This window comes from Taudactylus pleione, unplaced genomic scaffold (assembly GCF_031769625.1).
Source record: "Taudactylus pleione unplaced genomic scaffold, aTauple2 ptg000314l, whole genome shotgun sequence".
NCBI classification, from domain to species: Eukaryota; Metazoa; Chordata; class Amphibia; order Anura; family Myobatrachidae; genus Taudactylus; species Taudactylus pleione.
Genome location: NW_028284715.1, coordinates 9,412,579 through 9,435,406, shown reverse-complemented (window position 1 = coordinate 9,435,406; position 22,828 = coordinate 9,412,579). Strand labels below are relative to the sequence as shown.

General features: G+C 43.2%; 1 protein-coding gene across 1 annotated transcript in view; it reads left to right on the top strand.

The window, feature by feature from the left end:
• The first annotated feature begins 5,794 nt into the window (after positions 1-5,794).
• Positions 5,795-22,828, top strand: part of GRHL2 (grainyhead like transcription factor 2) — a 139,383-nt gene continuing 122,349 nt past the window's right edge. Inside the window, exon 1 of the mRNA XM_088442670.1 lies at positions 5,795-5,898. Coding sequence (XP_088298796.1) covers positions 5,879-5,898 — 20 coding nt within the window. The 5' untranslated portion in view covers positions 5,795-5,878. The remainder of the gene's footprint in view (positions 5,899-22,828) is intronic.

Here is a 22,828-nt window from a genome sequence, read left to right as displayed (position 1 = left end):
CAGCATCCTGGTAGATGGCAGCAGATTTTTATCAAGAATGTCTCGGTACATTTTTCCATTCATCCTTCCTTCAATAACATGAAGTATGCCAGTACCGTTTGCTGAAAAACAGCCCCACACCATGATGTTCCCACCTCCAAACTTCACTGTTGGTATGGTGTTTTGAGGTGATGTGCAGTGCCATTTCTCCTCCAAACATGGTGTGTATTATGGCATCCAAAGAGTCTCATCTGACCAGACTATGTTCCAGTGGGGTAAATTCATCCCAGTCGCCCTGAGGCAAGTTATAATTTGGTGCCCACCCTGTCACAGCCGCTGACACTGTAATGTAACAATTCACATGCAGACAGGCTATAGACGAAGGCAACAGCTGATGGTCTGACATGGAGCTCTCCATAGTGTATGGTGGTTTCTCAGGTGCCGGGAAGAGGTGCCATGTATTGGACGGCTGTGACGGTACACACCGGGTACATAGTTACAGCCTTAAGTGGGGTGAATATGTTGTGGACAAGGTGCCCCTTCAGAGCTGGAGCCCGACGGCAGGCGCCTCCATTGTCTCCCATAGTTCTGCCCCTGCTATGTTCTACCAGTATTTCACAGGCTTGTCCAAATGTTGTGTAGCAAACTTTAAATGAGCTTCAACATGCTTTTTCTTCAGCAATGGAGTTTTGCGTGGTGAGCATGCATACAGGCTTCTTTGAAACAATTGTACCTCCTAATTCCAGGTCTTTCTGAAGCTCTCCACAAGTGGTCCTTGGCGCTTGGACAAGGCTTCTAATAATTCTTTTCACTCTTCTGCCAGAAATCTTGCGAGGAGTACCTGGTCATGGCCGGTTTATAGTGAAATAATGTTCTTTCCACTTCCAGATTATTTCCCCAACAGTGCTCACTGGAACATTCAGAAGTTTAGAAATCCTTCTGTAATCAATGCCATCAGTATATGTTGCAACAATAAGGTTGCGAAGGTCTTAAGAGAGCTCTTTGCTTTTACCCATCATGAGTTGTTAATTGTATGACACCTTCGCAATGAGACACCTTTTTATAGTCCATCAGTTGGGACCGAACCAGCTTATATTAATTTGCACTGACAAAGGGGCAGGATTGCTTCTAATTACTGATAGATTTCAGCTGGTGTCTTTGCTTTCCATGCCTTTTTGCACCTCCCTTTCTTCATGTGTTCAATACTTTTTCCCTGTGTCATTTCACATTATTACACATAAGTCAATTAATGGGCATCTATGGTTTGATTTCTTTGCACATGTGGAATGCATGGGTTGTTGCGGACATTTGGTGAACATTTCATTACAATAGCCCCATTACAAATATATTTACTGAGAAAAATGTTGATGTGTGCAATACTTATTTCACCCACAGTGTATACAGTCAGGTGCATAAATATTGGGACATTGACAGAATTTTCATATTTTGGCCTCTATTCACCACCACAATGGCTTTGACTGTGTATATATATAATATATATATATATATATATATATATATATAGCGCAAGTGGCTGGGCGGCACTCTAGACGTGTGTGTGTGTGTATTTCATTATAGTATATAATAGCTTAGTTGCAGTAGCAAGAAAAGTAGTATACAGTATTATATATATATATATATATATATATATATATATACACACACACACACACACACTAGAGATGTGCAGGTTCAGTTTTATTCGGTTCTTATCGCAAGTTCGTATTAGTTCGTATTTCTCTTATTGGCTATCCAAAACATGTGACAGCCGGATAGCCAATAAGATGCCGTTTTTGAGATCCGAACATAGAGTAAAACTGAACTGCACATCTCTAATATATACTATTTTTCTTGCCACAGCAGCTAAGCTATTATATCCTAAATTATATATAGATTGATATCCAATCATAAACAGGCAGGCAGCAGGGGCGTATCTTCCTATTGGCCAGGATGGCACTCGCCAGGGGCGCCGGCCGAGGGGGGGGGAGGTGCCGGCGCCACTCGATGGTGCCATCCGTGGCCAGTTCTGTCTGTGCTGCTTATTTCTGAGTCAGAAGCATCAGAGCTGGATGATGGGAGCGGGGTAATTGCCGCCCGTACAGCCACCATGGCGTCTGTTTACTAACGGCCTGGATCAGATCGCCCCCCCCTCCCTTCCCTTGTTGTCCAGCGCTGATGCTTGTGACTGAGAGAGCAGAAGCAGCAGCACAGACTTTTAGAAGACCGTACTGAGGGCCTGGACGGTCGTTCCAAAAAGGGGCCGGCTATTTAAATTGAGCACTCGCTCTTTGCGGTTTGTTGACGCCTCTATGTCTGAGCGAGCGAACGAAAAATGCGCTCGCTATTTTGTAAAGACGCCCCTTTGCCGTTCGCAACACACATCCTCTCCGGTATTTATTAGATTAATCGGGAACATCGAAAGGCATCTGAACTGCTCGCAGTGCTTGTGGTAGGTTTTTCTAACCGCTATCACTGCGAGCAGTTCAGGCTAAAAGACAACCGTGACGTGGTCGATGACGCGCCTTTACTAATTATGCACTCCCATTAAACGCCCTTTTTACCGTCAGGCACGCCTGCGTTCGGATCTCCACTCCCCCGTTTTCAAGCACCTCCCCCTTTTACCACCCACAAATGGTACATTCTGTCAATCAAATCAGCAGCCCCTCGCTGTTTTGCGAGCGCACGATTTCCGACCGCAATGACTGGTTTGCGCATGCGCATTACGACCCATACGCGTGCGCAGTTGTGCGAACATCGCTCAGAGCGAATGAGCGGCCGCTTACGAGCGGCTCTGAATCAGGCCCTGAGAACAGAGCAGAGAGCCAGGAGGAAGCTGGAGATGAGGATGTTACAAGCCACCTCACAGGTGTATCTGGCCCAAAGGGAGCAGAAACATTTCAATAAACATTTTATTTTCTATTTTTTTAAAGTGTATATAATAGTCTAATAGCTATACTGTAGCTGATCAAAGTTGTATCCAAGGGGAGTGCAAATATACAACTGGATGATATAAAGGCACTGTTGAAAAGACAAGTATACAGAAGTGCATGCCCAACTGATAAATGACGGAAAGAGCAGCAGCACAGACTTTTGACAGATAGCTGGTCAGACAGCCTGTCAAAGCCCACCCTCCCTCCCACTGATCAGGTGTCACATACAGCACCGGTCCCACCCACCAAACACATTTCATAGGTGGGGAAGGGGGGAGGGTGCAGCGCCAGCCCATTTCTCATTACTTTGCCAGGGTTGCTTGGACCACTAGATACACCCCTGGCAGGTAGATTTTAAATCTGAATATATATAATACACAGTTTAGTTTACTTACTGACTGTCACACTTGTGTGACGCTGTCAGAATTAGCTGGGCTAGGCAGAATAGCAGCTCCTTCTCCTGTGGTCTGTGTGTGCACTGTGCAGGCTGCTGCAGATGCCGGAGAGGGGGCGGACTGCAGATGGACTGTAGGCGGAGTTGTCAGTGGTGACTGACTGGCTCCGCAAAAGCTTATGAGAGGAGCTGCTGTAGCTGGGCATGCGCAGCAGCTCCCCAGTCGGCCATTATTTTTTGTTTCCCTCAGTGAGCTGCCCCAATCGCGGCAGCCGGCCAGTGGTAGCGGTGCAGGGGTGGGTAAAGGGTGGCGGCCTAAAAAGGGAACAAAGGGACCGGCCCGGAGGGAAACGGCCCGGCTACTCAATCCACCCCTGGCAATAGCTAATTTATGCACACCCATGAAACAGTCAGACATGCCTGCGTTTGCCTAGTCCCCCCCCCCCCCCGTTACCTCCCCCAAACTTTGTGAATGGATCCTCAATCCGGAGATAATCACAAAACAATCGCTGCGCGTGCGCAATGCAGCCGATGCGCATAAGCAAAACAGGAGTACCCAGAGGAAACCCAAGCAAACACAATGAGAACATACAAACTCCACACAGATAGGTCATTGCCAGGAATTGAACTCATGACCTCAGAGCTGCGAGGCAATAATACTAACCACTATGCCACTATGCTGCTGATTGGATTAGAATGTATTCGATTTTTACAGGCAGTATAGAGAACCAGGCCAGACAATTACCCCCTGCAGCATATGTGTGAGGACATCGACCAAATCAAGAGTGGTAGATTGAAGATTGTGTCCAATATTGATTGTGATCCAATTCTTCAGGTTTCTAGCACAGTTTTACATATGGTTAAAGCAAATATAGTATCAAAGCATGATGTCATCTAGGCCGTACTACTGCAATCATTATTATGAAAATAAGGGAGTTGTTTTAGCACCACATTTTTAGTTTGTGCAGTTAAAACATAATACGGGAACCTGGCGAATACATTTTCCTAGCAGCGAGTACGAATGTCTTGTTCAGCCGCTTTTACCTTGAAGACTTATCACATGACCTAAAGCTGCGGTTATGTAACATTCATATACAAATCATCTCAGCTCGGCTACCTCCAAACACAGATCCCACTAACAAACACATGACATTAGACAGCTGAATACAGCGCACAGACAGCCCGCACCAGTTCTACAGGTGCTAAGGAATACCTGAAAAGGCTTGTGTGTTCAAGGTAACAATTCAATATTAACTTATTCAGCACCAAATTGGCAGCTCCAGGAACAACTTATATCAGTAAAGCACAACTGCAACATAATATATTTAATGTACTTTAAATGCATATACTGTACCTATTTCAGTAATACAAATGTACATTTTCTAATATATATATATATATATATATATATATATATACACACTAATAAAAGTTGGCATTACTGGCCCACAGCACTAAGATCTTAAGTTCAATTCCCACCATTGCCCTGTGTGGAGTTTGTATATTTTCCCCATGCTTGCATAGGTGTCCTCTGGGTACTCTGGTTTCCTCGAACACAATAATGAGAGAGAGAGAGAACATGTGGTAGGGAATATAGATTGTATTCTCCACTGGAATAGGGACTGGTCTGAATGGCCTTCGGAATATATGTGCACTATATAAACAACTGGCTATATATATATATATATATATATATATATATAATCTACTTATTAAAAAATATTTTGTTTAATTAACATGCACTTTTTATGTTCAATTTATAGGGAAGATGTGGCACCCTCTGATTCGCCAGCCACTGTGGAACTACAAGTCCCAGCATATCCTGACCAAAGAAGCAGGGCATGCTGGGAAATGTAGTTTCACCCAGCTAGAGTGCCACAGGTTGTCTACTTGTGACATATGAAAAATAAATAGAACACTCCACTGTATAATAAAACTTTGTTGACACTTGGAAACAACTCCTCAACCTACCTGCAAGGAGGAGGAACTGACAAAGAGCCAATAAGAAACCTGACTGCTTTTCACAGTGTGATAAAAGTGTGTCTGCTTGTCCAACTTATTCACCAACTGCAATAAACTTGATGAAATTAACCTGCCTGCATAGTGCAGGAGCACAGTGACAGCAACGCACCAGGTATACACAATAATAGTGCAGGAATGGCCACATCCCTGAGGCAGTGTCTCTCCAGAGTTGCACACTTGGTGATACAATGTATCTGTACAGGTGATGTTACAGTAAGTAGAGTTTCCCCTTTGGCTGTCTGCGGTGGGGATCAGGGCAAGGCATAGTGCTGCAGTGCTGATCTGGAAGATTTCTCTGCGAGGTGGAGAATGGGGAGGAGAGAGCAGGGGGGAGTGGCCATTACCTGTCCCTTACCTTTCTGGCTGGGCAGGGTAACAGAAAGAAAAAAAAGTCAAAGGGGGGAGGAAGGGTGGAAAAAAAAAAGTAGAATTACCAGTAGCTCTTGTTCTGCCATCTCTTTCTCTTCCACACACCTTTACCTGCACAGACCTGAAAGTCCAGTTCCACCGGGGAGCTAGGGAGAAGATAAAGGGAGAGTTCATTGGATCAAACATGTCACAAGAGACGGACAAGTAAGTGATCATACTGGTTTTTGGGATCTGGTGGCAGGAACTGGGAAAGTTTTTTTTCTTTTTCCATTTCCCTCTTTTTTTTTTTTTCCCCTTGATCTGATGAGAGCTGAGCCTGGTGCTGGCCCCTGCTGCTCATCCCCAAACTTTTCTGCAACATTTTTTTTTTTTTTGTAAATTGTAAACTTTTTGTTATTGTTGTTTCTGTTTACTTTTACCCATGGACTGTTTTTGTTTTCTTTTTGTTTTGTTTTTGTTTTTCTTCTTCTCCCGGAGGCCGCTGTGAGAGTTTAGTCTGCTGCTGGGGGAAAAGGGCTCCGTGAAGGGAGAGAGATTGGCTTTTGTGTGCCACTAAACAAAAGGCTTTTTCTTTCTGCTGCACAAATGGCCACACCGTGGGACCTGTCAGGGGCCGGCAGGTGGGCTCTGGGGGGGGGAGAGAGATGAGATAAGGAGACACTTTTGTAGCTGGAGTTACATATTTTAAACGTTATGTTCTGAGAACGTTTGCGGCTCCCCTAGAGCCACGGCACAGTGGATATGTCATTACAGGTGACAGGATTTTTTTATTTAACCCTTTCAGGAAGCCTGCCTCATGTTGTGTTTACTTCCAGTCCATGCTGCATCGGTGAATCCGATTGTTAATAAATATTGAGTTCAAACTTAATGGTCATGGAATGATTACACTAGTTCTGAGTGTGTGACCTGCTGTGTTTTGATGTTGTAGCTGGACAGGGCACTCTATGCCAAAATGATTTGACCTCAGTACTTTAGCAAATTCATTATTACCTGTTAATGTTGCGCCAATAAAGGATCAAATATTATATATTGTACAGTAGTAAGCCATGTGTGGTTTTCCAGCTGTCCTGACCTCTGACTGGCAGAACACGCTGGGACTTGTAGTTTTACAACCGCTGGAAAGTTACAGCCCACCTAGGTCTTGTCAAAAATGACATATGGCACCCTGCAAAATATGATGTATATTCATTTAAACTGGTCTCCGGCAACTATTGTGCTTAGGTTTAATATCTCTATCCCAGAGGCTGCCCTGCCATCCATTAAATAGCTTTGTAGGAAGTGATCCTGAGCCCCAGGCAGGGAGACTGAAGTCTCAGTACAGGAGACAAGTCAGGACATTCAATCTCCTGAGGTCTGTCTGTCATCAGCTATTAGCATTGTGCCCTCGTTACTAATGAGTCATTAGCTATTGTTTCTGGCACAGGAATGCCTGACGAACAATGGCATTGGATGGGCATTATCTCAGGATTCCACTGGTGTCAAAAAACATATGTTTACCAGATTAATAGAACAAAACATGTTTGAAACTAAAGTTAAGAAAAATAAAAAGTAATGGGACTTCCTCAAAGATACAATTGTAGATTGTAATAACGAGTCCACCCATTGCAGCTATAAAATGCTGCAGGTATCAACAACTACCCTTCTGATGTGCTGAATGTCTCCGCAGCAAGCTGAGGCAGGTCTACTCTCAAATCAACACCTTAAGCATGACACAATGCACAGATAAAGGGCTGAGATTCCCTATCTAGTGTGTTTGTGGCTCAATTATCCCACTGAATCATCAGAACACAAAGATCCTAAATGATTAAAGAAAATAAACAGAGTTGTGTATGTATGTGTATGTGTATGTGTGTGTGTGTATGTATATATATATATATATATATATATATATATATTTATTTGTCCAGCCCGTCCCTGTAAAAGTGATATACTCGACTCGGGCTATGCTAATTTCTGACACTGTGATTTTCTGCCTGGTTCCGGCCTAGGTCAGGCTGGCAACCTGAGGATCTCCTACGATTGGTAACTACTGTACTAGTGTTAACAAGCTCTGTCTGTAGTTCCTAAAAAACATAATTGGTCTTAACTTAAGTTTGCAGTATCTGCGTCCATGTACAACCTACAATAGGAGAATGCAAACAGCGGGCCTTATTATGAAGCACAACAGTGCTGAGATGCAGTGCAAGATCGTTTCTGGTGCCCAACTTGCTCATGTTGACTTCTGCCAGGGGTTTGCAGGGCAAGATGAAGTTTGTGGATGACCAGAGGTTTGGATTAGATGGTGAAAGGAGTAAAGGCAGGTTCAGAGCGTTGCTTGCAAAGTGCTGGGTACATGTACTTGTCCATCAGTAGGAAACGCGGATTTAATTTTGCAGAGCAATGTTATTGAAGTTAAATAAATGGGTGGGGTTCATAGATTTTACGAGCATTCCTTACAGCGTGCAATTGGTCAGACTGCTTCCACTACGCAAAGATACTTTCAAAAACATTTCATACTGTAACTTTTTTTTTAAACCTTGTACTTTCTTTTCCAAAGTTCCTCCACCGCAGCATCAGGGCAAGAGCTGTGTGTTAAGCTACAGTAGGTACACACTATAGAATTATTAATCGGGTGATTGGCCTCATTTGTTGAATAGTGTGTATGAACGATCGTTTCAGCGTTTCACCAATAAAATGGTTATAAAACATTCACAAACGCATTCCTTCCATCATCCGAACTGTCGATGAAGACCGAAAATCTTGGCCTCGGTTTCCCGATCTCGTGCAGTGTGTGCGCGCCTTCTCAATAATCTGCCCATATACCCTACGTTCTCCTGTCACTATGTCATGATCCTTGTGAACGGATATATGCAAAATCAGGGTGGTGTGGCAGAAAATCAGTAACTTCTAATAAAAAATTGCACAATGTGTAGCATAGATATTGGGGCTTTCACTTTGCTGAAAAATTACCCCGTTTCTAGTCCCGATAAATAAAAAATTGCACAATGTGTAGCACAGATATTGGGGCTTTCACTTTGCTGAAAATTAAAATGATAGACCACTTTGCGCTCACTTGTAGGGTTTAACCAAGGCACCAGACGGTTGCAAGTGGAGGTACCCCGTAGTCCCCCAGATACAATAGAGACAATATACAATATGCAACAAGCGCCAAAAAGGAACCTTGTAGTGTGTGTACAGATGAAAGACTTGCTACACAAATATATTAATGAAATATATTTTACTGTTAAAGTAGTAAGTCTATATACAAATGCATTAAAAACAAAAATATATTTGCAATAGAGTATGCACAGATATACAAAGCACAAATGAGGACACAAACAAAAAACAAAAACAACTAAATAGACTCCAATGGCACAGGAATTATAGCACCGTTGGAAATGGGAAATATGATCCTTCTAGAGGTACATATATATATTGCGAATATATTTTTGTTTTTAATGCATTTGTATATAGACTTACTACTTTAACAGTAAAATATCTTTCATTAATATATTTGTGTAGTAAGTCTTTCATCTGTACACACACTACAAGGTTCCTTTTTGGCGCTTGTTGCATATTGTATATTGCTGAAAAATTACCCCGTCTCTAGTCCCGATAAATAAAAAATCGGACAGTGTGTACCAAGCAGTGGCGGCTCCAGAGGTGGGGCTGCAGCGCAGTCCAAAATTCAAATAGGGGAGTCACACCAGCTGATGTTTGGCAGCATTTAGGGTGGCAGTTGGTGTGACTCCCCTATATTAATTTTGGACTGTGCTGCAGCCTCACCTCTGGAGCCGCCACTGGTACCAAGGTTTATATTTAGTATTTATACAACTAATTTATTGCCCTACAAGTATTTTAAAACTCTCCTCTCGAATATATAGTGGGGATACACCATTCGTTCCACAAGTATGTTTTTTTTTTTGTTGTTGTTTTATTTTTTACTCGTATGCATATGAAACGGATTGATACCGATTTATACCGAAATTCCGGGTCTGACCCGGAGGTTGGAATAGGGTCCCAATCCGGATCAGACCCGGAATTACCCAGGCCCCGACCCGGGATATTCCTGAGTCGGCGCTGTTCACAACGCCGACCCGGGATATTCCCGAGTCGGCGCTGTTCACTCCGGAGCTGAGTCTGCAGAGATGACGTCATCTCCAAGCGCCAATGAAGCTGGCCAATCGGCAGGCATGCGGCACGATCCAGGTCACCCTAACCTGGATCGTGCCGTTTACACTGCAGGGTTTCACGGGTTATTCCCGTGTTAAACCCTGCTAGTTACCTGGTTTGGATTGCTGGGTCACTCGACCCGGAAATCTAACCCTTTCCCCTTTTACACCAAGGAGCTACCCGGGTTAACCCTGCAATAACCTGGGTTTTAGCTCCGGTGTAAAAGGGGTATGAGGTTATGTTAACTAATTGGGGTGATACATTATTTCTCTAGATTGCTTATGCAGCCTGTTCATGTCATTGACACAAATTTTATTCAGAAGTGATCTCAAACATTGGTTCTAAAAAGTATTGCTTGCGACTATTATATTCAGGGCCGTAGCTAGGGTAGTGCCGCCGGTGCCATCGCACAGGGCACCACAGGTCAGGGGGCGCTGTTTGGGCCTGCCAAATTTCTGTTTATTATCATTCTTGCTTGTAGCTTCCTCTTATTTCATCCCCAGCATCTCCTGGCCTCTCCTATCTCTTCCCTGGCCTTTTGTCCAGGAATGATGATGTTCGTCCATGTAAGATGACGTTTTGCCTCTTTCTGAGTTCCGTTTTTTTGGAGGGAAAAATCCGAACTCCACGTGCAAACTCGAACCTATCCGAGCCTGCACATCCCTAATTTAAACCATGGGACATGGAAACCATGTAACCATTCCATCTACAGAAGCATCAAATGTTAGGATTAATAATCACTACAATACTGTTGTACAAATTGTCCTAATTAGCATATAATTATGACAGTGTTCAGATTATTATAATTTTGTCTCTCCGAAACCCTGGGCACACTTCTAATTGGCAGACGTGTCTCCAAATATCACACAGTAGATCTGCAACTAAATGAGCTTTGGCCGAACCCGGTAGATGCACCAATGACAAATTGAAGTACACATCTAGTGCACTTTGCAAATGAGATCCACTAGCCATTTCATTGCAGTTACTCAGTTATCTGTTTCTCAAAATGTTATTAATTAATTACTATTTATCAACAATAATTGAAAACAATTATTTTCACTGATAAACGACAACAATTATATATATATATGATAAGGCCAGTCACATATGTAAGTGACACTATATAAATACTCATGAAAGTATAATTAATAGCTAAATTACCTCACTCCACTGTGTAGTGAGGGAATTAATACACTTCTGAATTCTTAAATTGAAAAATTGTTTCCAGCCTCATTATACTGAGCAATTAATCAGTTCTCACATATTTATCTTCAAAGCAATCCCTTTGCTTATTTTATAATTTTTTTTATTTATAATGTTATCTACACCTGTCACTTGGACACAGTGACAGTAGTCATTTTGTGGGCTGAAACCCTATTTATTAGAATGCATCTAATCAGTTGCTTAGGAACCACTCCATTTAAGCCAATAAATGGCTGACAGTGGCGTAACAAGATGGCTGTGTGCCCTGTGCTGGTCCTACCCCCTCTGTGCATGGTGTCCCTCAGAAAGGGTGGGGCCTCCAGCATCGTAATGTGCTGTACTGCCTGGATCCTTTCTGAGGAAGCTCCAAGCGGCTGTGCAGACTGCAGGGTCCCTACCTGGAGTGTCTCTGGGCTACACTGAAGCAGCAATTCTGCTAGCCCGATGCAGGCACTGTGGGGCACCGATGGTACTGCCCCCAGGTCCCTCTGTCCTGTGTGACAGCACGTCACACACCCCTAGTTATGGCCCCGGCGGCTGCTTCCACAGATGTGAGATGCCTTCTTTTTTTATTGATATAAATAACTCCACTAGACAAGGTAATTTATTATTTGTTGTGTAAATCTATTGTTTAGAAGCCAGATGTTAAAGATTATATTACACATAAAATGAATGATTCATTAATTAATGTAAAACATATCGTAAAGAATGTTTTTTTTATTTTGAGAACCCTTTTTTCATGTGAAGTGAAGGGTTTTTTTTTTGTTAGCAGTACAGGGAAAGTTTGGAAATAGAACCAAATCCTATTTCCACTTTGTTTTTACAGAAATTGGAGACATAGGGGATTATTTATCAAAATTGCTCAAAATAAAGATTTCTACAATGTATTCTTCTTCGAAGAGTCATTTTTTATCCTGTGTGGATTCACATTGATTGGACATGTTGGTTTGTTCAAGTTAAATTCTACATTTTTAAAAGAGTGCAGTTTACAGCTTTGATGTATCGCTGTCATGTTATACCCCTTTTACACCGGAGCTCAAACCCGGGTTATTGCAGGGTTAACCCGGCAGCTCCCTGGTGTAAAAGGGGAGAGGGTTGGATCGCCAGGTCGTGTGACCCAGCAATCCAACCCAGGTAAATAGCAGGGTTTAACACGGACGTAGCCCGTGAAACCCTGCTGTGAGAACAGCGCACTCCGGGTCACGGTGACCTGGAGTGCGCTGCTAGCCAGCCGATTGGTCTGGCTTCAGTGGCGCTTGGAGATGACGTAATCTCCAAGCGTCCACTTTCACGCCGGGAAAGCCGGGTCTATGCATACTTGACTCTGGTATGAGCGGCGCCGACTCGGGAATATCCTGAGTCAGCGCCGGCTAAATTCCGGGTCTGATCCGGATAGGAACGCTGTTCCAACCCCGGGTCAGACCCGGAATTATGGTGGAAAAGGGGTATTACATAGCACTGGTCCTGCATTCATAACAGGACCGGCACAATTTCAGATGTCAATAAATAAAATGATGACTCACCTGCAAGTCTTTAAAATTCCCCCTTCACTATAGCCAGGGATGATTCTTCACTATTACAGGCAAATAATGAGCACTTGGAGAACAAATAAATAGCTCCAGGTGCCTCTAATATTGGGGGAAGGAAACCTATATACTGGCTGCCCCTCTACATTGAAACAGCTACTTGCAAAGAAAAGACGTGTAAAAGTCTGTTTATTTTTTTAAGCATTACAAACCCATTATTCCATGGATAATTGCCTTATTTTATATAAGCAGATTAAACTCATTTCATCAGAACAGCCGTTTACTTTCAAAGAAAACATGATTCTTCTTATCTGCCCTAAGCAACATCAGCTATTTATTTATTTAAAGAGCAAGTTAAGACCATTTTCGAGATTACTATATTGTAAGTAAATTCTTAACATCAATATTGGCCTCATCCCCTCCTTATGGACCTGCGATTCCTATATTCCCATCCTGCCCACCTCACTAGGAAGTGGAGGGTATGCGGGAGATCCACCCAGTCATCCGGGGGATTCTCTTAAAAATCGTGAGTCTCCCGCACCTTCCGGGAGAGTAGGTGAGTCTGATATGACCTGAAATTTGTCCATGTCAAAAAAATCGCCCCAAGATTTCTTTAATTTGCTAATTGAAAACCAGACACCAATGCTGTGAGGCAGCAATGTTGAACACTTTGCCACTATGCACCTGAAAATTTTGGTCCACGTTTAGCATAAAGAAAAGCCAACTCTTCACTCGTGTCGTCAGCATTAGGGCTCATGCTCCTAATATACCCCATAATATGTAGTGTTATAAAAATATTTTATTTCTCATGGAGACCACTGAAGAAAAACGCCCCTCATGATATCTATACAATAAGCGAGATTGTGTGTTTGTGTGTTTGTGCCTGTTTTTCTGTCTGCCTGTTTGTACTTTATGCACGGGCAGAGTTTTGTACCTAGTTCCACCAAATTTGGCATGGTGGTGTAGTTTGACCAGGATTAGGTTTATGGCTATGTATGAAGTTCGTCAGGGCCATGGAGGTCTACATGGTGCCCACCAAGTAGGCCATGGAGTCTCTGTTTTGAAATTTTTGTTTTAGCAAGTTCTCTCAGGATATCTTCCAGTGCCTAAAGCTGCTCTGATCTGAAGGCACAGGCTGATATGTACCAGTGAGGGGGCAGGCAGTGCTTCAACGGAAGAGCTGTGAGTCAAAGGATCAACTGTCACACTGCACCTGCACTGACAGTTACTTCTCCAAGCACATTTTCATATGCCATGGTCTCCAATGTTGGCCTGCAATGTACAAAATGAAGGCGTCAGATGTACTTTAAGATCCATTCTTCAACCCGGGCAATGCCGGGTATCCCAGCTTGTGTAATATATACATGGGTGTAACTACCATAGGTGCAAGGGGTGCAGCTGCGGGAGGCCCATCTTCCTTGTCAAAATTACCCGTTATATACATTTTTCACCATTGGTTGGTACATAGGGGCCCTTACAAACTGTTCTTCAAATACCTAGTTATGCCCCTAAATAAATTATATAATATATATCTTTTACATAGGACAGTAGTTACTTGTATTCGCAAGCATTTTTTTCTGCATTACTCCAATGACTATTAGATGTAGCTAATAATCTTTTAATAAGGCATGACTAAATAAGATATATCATGGCGTTTCTGACATGAATCATGCAGCTGCCACATACATAGATCTAGTTGGCCATTTTGCCATCTAAGTATTCATGCTGACATCGAAAACTGATCCAATCAGATTGAAATTAAAACAAAATGCTACAAAGATTACAATTGGCTAAAAAGTTTATTATATATAGATTTGGCAACATTTACCATAAAAAAAAATCACTAAAATTAATAAAAACCATGAAAGTAGTAAATGGAAAAAAACTAAAACTATGTCTACACTGACTATTTATACAGCGGGTAAAATAATTATTGAACACATCAACATTTTTGTCCGTACATATATTTGTAATGGGGCTATTGCAATGACATTTTCACCAAATGTCAGCAACAACCCATGCAATCCATAAATGCGAATAAATCAAACCGTAGATGTCCATAAATTAAGTTATGTGTAATTATGTGAAATGACACAGGGAAAAAGTAGTGAACACATGAAGAAAGGGAGGTGCAAAAAGGCATGGAAAGCAAAGACACCAGCTGAAATCTATCAGTAATTGGAAAGCAATCCTGCCCCTTGTCAGTGCAAATTAATATAAGCTGGTTCAGTCCCAACTGATGGCCTATAAAAAGGTTTCTCATTACCAAGGTGTCACACAAGAAACCTTTCATGATGGGTAAAAGCAAAGAGCTCTCTTAAGACCTTCGCAACCTTATTGTTGCAAAACATACAGATGGCATTGGTTACAGAAGGATTTCTAAACTTCTGAATGTTCCAGTGAGCACTGTTGGGGCTATAATCCGGAAGTGGAAAGAACATAATTTCATCATAACCCAGCCACGACCAGGTGCTCCTTGGAAGATTTCTGACAGAGGAGTAAAAAGAATTATCAGAAGAGATGTCCAAGAGCCACTTGTGGAGATCTTCAGAAAGACCTGGAATTAGCAGGTACAATTGTTTAAAATAAAACAATAAGTAATGCACTCAACCGCCATGGCCTGTATGCACGCTCACCACACAAGACTCCATTGCTGAAGAAAAAGCATGTTGAAGCTCGTTTTTAAAGTTTGCTGCACAACATTTGGACAAGCCTGTGAAATACTGGGAGAATATAGTCTGGTCAAATGAGACCAAAATGTAACTCTCTGGATGCCATAATACACACCATGTTTGGAGGAGAAATGGCACTGCACATCACCCCAAAAGCACCATACCAACAGTGAAGTTTGGATGTGGGAACATCATAATGTGGTTGTTTTCCAGGTACTGGCATACTTCATATATTTGAAGGAAGGATGAATGGAAAAATGTACCAAGACATTCTTGATAAAAATCTGCTGCCATCTACCAGAATGCTGAAGATGAAATGAGGGTGGACATTTCAGCAAGACAATGATCCCAAACACACAGCCAAGGACACTCTCAATTGGTTTCAGAGAAAGAAAATAAAGCTGCTAGAATGGCCCAGCCAATCACTTGACTTGTATCCAATTGGAAATCTATGGAAAGAACTAAAGATCAGAGGGCCTGATTCAGACTGGACAAACAGAGGCATTCCTGAAGGAACGCCTGCCGTTTGTAGACGGCCCTACTGACAACAGTGATGTCAGTAGGTAGCTTCCTGCTCTGTTAGAGCAGGAAGCTACCTGGGGCTTGAGGGAGACGAGACCCGACCCCAAGGATCTCTTCGCAAGCCGCGATGGTCGCGCTAGTCTCGACCATCGCGACCATCACCTGGTCACTCGTGGTCACACACATTTGTGGGTTTTTCTGCTCCTATGCTATTATTAACCTCAATAACATTAATTTCCAGTCGATTCTGAACACCTCACGATATTGTTTTTAGGCCAAAGGTTGCACCGAGGTAGCTGGATGACTATGCTAAGTGACACAAGTGGACAACACAAATACGTGGCCCAACTAGGAGTGACACTGCAGTGGCAGACAGGATGGCAGTTTGAAAAACTAGGCCCCAAACAGTACATAATGCAAAGAAAAAAAAGAGGTGCAAGATGGAATTGTCCTTGGGCCCTCCCACCCACCCTTATGTTGTATAAACAGGACATGCACACTTTAACAAACCAATCATTTCAGCCCCAGGGTCTGCCACACGACTGTGGCTGAAATGATTGGTTCGTTTGGGCCCCCACAAATCAAGCTGGCAATTAATCTGTCCCTGTACAAACTGGCTCTATGGAGACAAGATGTCATCCTCATCCACCTCATCCACCGATTCCTCACCCTCTTCAGTGTTGTGTACATCCTCATCCTCACAGAGTATTAATTCGTCCCCGCTGGAATCCACCACCACAGGTCCCTCTGTACGTTCTGGAGGCTGGTCTCCCTGGAAAAGTTGATAATTCATTTTTATGAACATCATCTTCTCCACATTTTGTGGAAGCAACCTCCTACGCCTTTTGCTAACAAGGTTCCCGGCTGCACTAAACACTCTTTCGGAGTGCACACTGGAGGGGGGGCAACTCAGGTAAAATAGAGCCAGTTTGTACAGGGGCCTCCAAATTGCCTCTTTTTCCTGCCAGTACATGAACGGACTGTCTGACATGCCTACTTGGATGCTGTCACCGATGTAATCCTCCACCATTCTGTCAATGGTGACAGTATTATATGCAGTGACAGTAGACATGTCAGAAATAGTTGGCAGGTCCTTCAGTCCGGACCAGATGTCCAAACCGGCCTTTGACTTATGACACAGGTGCATGCTTGGCGCTGCTACTTTGCTGATGCACGTGCGGCTAAGGCGCACACAAACAGAAAAATATATTTTTTTAATTTTTTTTGTAAACTTTGGGGGTTACACCACCCTTCAACAGACCAGCCGGCCCTTGAATTATGACACAGGCGCACGCTTGACGCTGCTACTTTGTTGATGCGCGTGCAGCTAAGGCACACACAAGTCACAAACACAGAAAAATAAATTGTTTTTATTTTTTTGTGCACTTTGGGGGTTACACCACCCTTTAACAGACCCTTTATGACACAGGTGCACGCTTGGCGCTGCTACTTTGTTGATGCGCGTGTGGCTACTGCGCACACAATTCACAAACAGAAAATTATTATTTTTATTTTTTTGTAGTGCACTTTGGGGGAGCACCCCTGATGGACAGATCACCCCCTGGACAACACTACAGCATCCCTTTAGGACTACAGCCTTTATGGGACACTGCACAACACAGTCCAGTCAGCCCCTATGGACAACAGCAGCACAATACAGCCCAGCCAGCCCCTATGGACAACAGCAGCACAACACAGCCCAGCCAGCCCTAGCTCCCACCTTCCCTCTTCACTGTCCACAGCCGGAGTGAGAAATGGCGTCGACGTGGGGACCTTTTATAGAATCCAAAAACGCGAGATCCGGAAGGCGGGATGATGATGACATTTTGCCTCAATTTCAGTTATGAGTCAGGCGGGAAAACCCGAGCCGGACTCGGTTCCCGGCTTGGATCAGGGGGGCTCGGATTTCAGAAATCTGAACCCGCTCATCCCTAGTCTAAACCAGTTATTCCAAACCTCGGTCTTCAAGGCACACAAACAGTCCTGCCCCCCCACCTCCTCTTCTTCTATCACACTTTGTACTTGAGTACTGACTGCTACCTAGATTTCCCCAAATTACACTCTCAGCGTCTCCGTTGTGATTTATTAAGGGCATGTATCTGTAATAATTTATTACTGCAATCTCTGGTCATCTGTTGTTTCCCAACATCCCATCTCTGCCCTTATGCAACTGACTGGGTCCGATTCAAATTACAGATCAGAGCAATATACAATGGGCTCTGGCACGCTGTGAATAAGTCGTCTCAGTTAAGATAAATACAGCAGGAGATTTACCACAAGAGCAACTTACTGAGGATGCAGCTATACAGTATCAGTATCCCGGTGACTGTAGGCACTTGAGGCTTCACAGCAAGTGCAAATGGTGTGAGCCATAAATGTGTGTAAGTAGACACTCCACCTGATATTAAGTGATTATCGGAAAGAAATCAGCCATGCAGACATAGGAAGGGATGGGTTGTGGGAAGAGGGACAACACTGACATGATGAGAGTAAAGCTTGGTGCACACTTTCTCGATTGCAGGCTGATCGGGTAAAACTGTCCCGAGCAGCCATGCAGTCTGTCCCCAGTGTGACCCCGTCAGCCGCGTACAGTGGGCAGACATAGCACAGTGTGTACAGGCTTCTATGGGATCGGGAGGTTGAACCGATAAATATTAAACAGTACATAAGATCCGACCTCCCGATCCTGACCGTTGCAGGAGCCTTAAAAGCCGTTTATCGGCTAACGCTCCTGCATCAGGACAGCGTACATGCCTATACAATCCAACGGCCGTTCTCTCGATATTGGATGGACGGCCCGATGATTGTATAGGTCTGTACCCAGCTTAAGAGAGTAAAGCAGGTAGAGTTGCACAATAATAGAGTAGAGCATTTGACTGGATACTTGTTACGGACTGGGATTTTTGTGGACCCGGGGTGGAAGCAGAAACAGATTTAAATTGGAAAGTTGGTTGTTTTATATGGATATTAGTAGACATGAAAAATAAATATACAGATAAAGTAACTAGAGTCCCAATGTAAATAAACTTAGAACCGGGTTATGTGGATGATAGGTCACTGTAGTGGGAGAGAACAAAGTCGTGTCCAGAAAAGTGGAAGAGATGTGTGAAGTGAAATGATGCAAATATGGCTGAATGAGATACCCTGATATCCTGTAGAATGACTTGAATGAGATATCCTGATATGATGTAGAATGACTTGAATGAGATATCCTGATATCCTGTAGAATGACTTGAATGAGATATCCTGATATCCTGTAGAATGACTTGAATGAGATACCCTGATATGCTGTAGAATGACTTGAATGAGATACCCTGATATCCTGTAGAATGACTTGAATGAGATACCCTGATATCCTGTAGAATGACTTGAATGAGATACCCTGATATCCTGTAGAATGACTTGATTGAGATACCCTGATATCCTGTAGAATGACTTGAATGAGATACCCTGATATCCTGTAGAATGACTTGAATGAGATATCCTGATATGATGTAGAATGACTTGAATGAGATATCCTGATATGCTGTAGAATGACTTGAATGAGATATCCTGATATGATGTAGAATGACTTGAATGAGATATCCTGATATGCTGTAGAATGGCTGAACGAGGGTTTAACGACAGGTTCAGGACACAGGAGTGGGTAACCCATACCTCCCAACTGTCCCTCATTCAGCGGGACAGTCCCGTTTTTTATGGGGCTGTCCCGCTGTCCCACCCGCGGGCAGCAGTGTGCAGCGGTGGTGGGGGGAGTTGGGGGAAGCATACACCACTGCTCTGCATAGCAGAGCAGCGCGTATGCAGAGTGAGAATAGATGCTATGCGCACAGCATCTGTTCATAGTACGGAGGGAAGCCCGGGGGCAGCCCAGCATCTTGGAGAGTTTAGTGATTAAACCGGGGCGTGCCGATAGACCACGACCCTTTACGTGCAAGCCATGCCCCCTTTTCGGGAGCGCGTGCGCCTTCGTTGCGCGGATGTCCCAGATAACAATAATCTAATGTTGGGAGGTATGGTAACCTGTGGGAGATAGAGCAGTCACCACCGGACTGGAGGCTGTGGGACTGGTCAAAGCAGTGCTGGGAGGTCTGTGGTAGCCGACTTAGCTAACAGGTCACAGGAGGCAAAGGTAGCACCGGAGCAGGAACAAAGCTTAGGAGCACAGGGAACTCTCTCACAGCAAGCTGTGAAACACGTTGCACTGGCAACTACAGGGAGCTCCAAACCCCCTTAAGTACCCAGCAGCAGAGCGTGAATGGCTGGGAGAGATCACCTGATGCATCAGGATAGGCTCACTATTTCACATGCCCTGAGGCAAGATGAGCGCTCCCAGACCCCTGCAGCATGGTGATGCTGATAGCCTTACCCTGCCAGCAGGACTCACCGACATCAGTCCCCCACGTGCACCCAGCGCCAGTCTCCAAGTACCAGCTCCCCCGACGGAAGGGCCACGCCACAGCATTCGCACTGGTAAGCACCGCAGGCTCCTGGGAAGATATACCCTGGTTGTGTCAATAGTACAATCCGCACACCACAGGTTTGATCTCATATTATACAAATAACATTTTACTGAATAAATCACACACACATATATATATATATATATATATATATATATATATATATATATACACACACAGTCAGGTTCATAAATATTGGGACATTGACAGAATTTTCAGATTTTGGCCTCTATTCACCACCACAATGGTTTTGAAATGAAGCAAACAAGATGTGCTTTAACTGCAGACTTTCAGATTTAATTTGAGGGTAATTACATCCAAATCGGGTGAACGGTGTAGGAATTACAAAGTTTCAATATGTGCCTCCCACTTTTTAAGGGGCCAAAAGTAATGGGACTATCAACTCAAAGGAAATTTCATGGACAGGTGTGGGCTATTCCCTCGTTATTTCATTATCAATTAAGCAGGTAAAAGGTCTGGAGTTGATTCTAGGTGTGACATTTGCATTTGGAATCAGTTGCTGTCAACTCTCAATATGAGATACAAAGAGCTGTCACTATCAGTGAAGCAAGTCATAATTAGGTTGAAAAATCAAAACAAACCCATCAGAGAGATAGCAAAAACATTAGGTGTGGCCAAATCAACTGTTTGGAACATTCTTAAAAAGAAAGAATGCACTGGAGAGCTCAGCAACACCAAAAGACCCGGAAGACCACGGAAAATAACTGTGGTGGATGACAGAAGAATTATTTTCCTGGTGAAGAAAAACCCCTTCACAACAGTTGGCCAAATCAAGAGCACTCTCCAGAAGGTAGATGTATATGTGTCAAAGTTAAAAATCAAGAGAAGACTTCACAAGAGTGAATATAGAGGGTTCACCACAAGATGCAAACCATTGGTGAGCCACAAAAACAGGAAGACCAGATTAGAGTTTGCAAAACAACATCTAAAAAAGCCATTACAGTTCTGGAACAACATCCTATGGACAGATGAGACAAAGATCAACTTGTACCAGAGTGATGGGAAGAGAAGAGAAGGAAAGGAACTGCTCATGATCCAAAACATACTACCTCATCAGTGAAGCATGGTGGTGGTAGTGTCATGGCGTGGGCATGTATGGCTGCCAATGGAACTGGTTCCCTTGTATTGATGATGTGACTGCTGACAAAAGCAGCAGAATGAATTCTGAAGGGTTTCAGGCAATATTATATGCTCATATTCAGTCAAATGCTTCAGAACTCATTGGACGGCGCTTCACAGTGCAGATGGACAATGACCCGAAGCATACTGCAAAAGCAACCATAGAGTTTTTTAAGGCTAAAAAGTGGAATGTTATGCAATGGCCAAGTCAATCCCCTGACCTGAATCCGATTGAGTATGCATTTCACTTGATGAAGACAAAACTGAAGGGAAAATGCCCCAAGAACAAGCAGGAACTGAAGACATTTACAGTAGAGGCCTGGCAGAGCATCACCAGGGATGAAACCCAGCGTCTGGTGATGTCTATGCGTTCCAGACTTCAGGCTGTAATTGCCTGCAAAGGATTTGCAACAAAGTATTAAAAAGTGAAAGTTAGATTTAGGATTGTTTAGTTTGTCCCATTACTTTTGGCCCCTTAAAAAGTGGGAGGCACATATAGAAACCGTTGTAATTCCTACACCGTTCACCTGATTTGGATGTAATTACCCTCAAATTAAATCTGAAAGTCTGCAGTTAAATCACATCTTGTTTGTTTCATTTCAAAGCCATTGTGGTGGTGAATAGAGGACAAAATATGAAAAATCTGTCAATGTCCCAATATTTATGGACCTGACTGTGTGTGTGTGTGTGTGTGTGTGTGTGTGTGTATATATATATATATATATATATATATATATATATTAGATAAATCATACAATTGTATATAATTATAATTGTTATATTTATATATAATATTTATATATAGTACCCCCGTGTTTTGACCCTCAAATGTTACGGTTTTGGATTTCTTTAAAATTTGATAGAGACAACTAAAATCATATAATTTGGACCTGTTTTCATGCAATCCAAAATCTGAGATTTGTTTTTTAAATCCGATTTCCAAATTTACGGAACGCCAAAAGTTATCCGCGCAGGAACTCTATTCGACTTGGAACCCCAAAGTTCGGGTGTGTACGTAATTATTACATATACATGAACTACTTGGATCCACTTCTAATGCACTTCTACTCTCCCGGAAGTTGCAGGAGGCTCCCGCACCTCCAGAACAGTGGCCAGATCTCCCGCATCTCACGAATGAGAGAGATAAGACAGAGAATCGGCCGACCATATGGAGGAGGCGGGGCTAAAATGCAGACAAAACTCATCTACAATGGACCGGTGAATGGGCTGGGCCAAATGACATCAGAGCTCGGCCCCGCCTCCCTAAGTAGCAATCTGCAGCACCTCACCAGCTTGATGAACAAAGTAGGTAAGTATGCTCTAATTTATTATGGAACAGCCTTTAATTTCTGTGAGTCCAGATGAAGGTTATACCATCCGATAGAACACATAAAAAGCTTTAATAGGGAATGTGGACATTAAATCAATTTACAAATTCACAGTCCGTTTAACATTC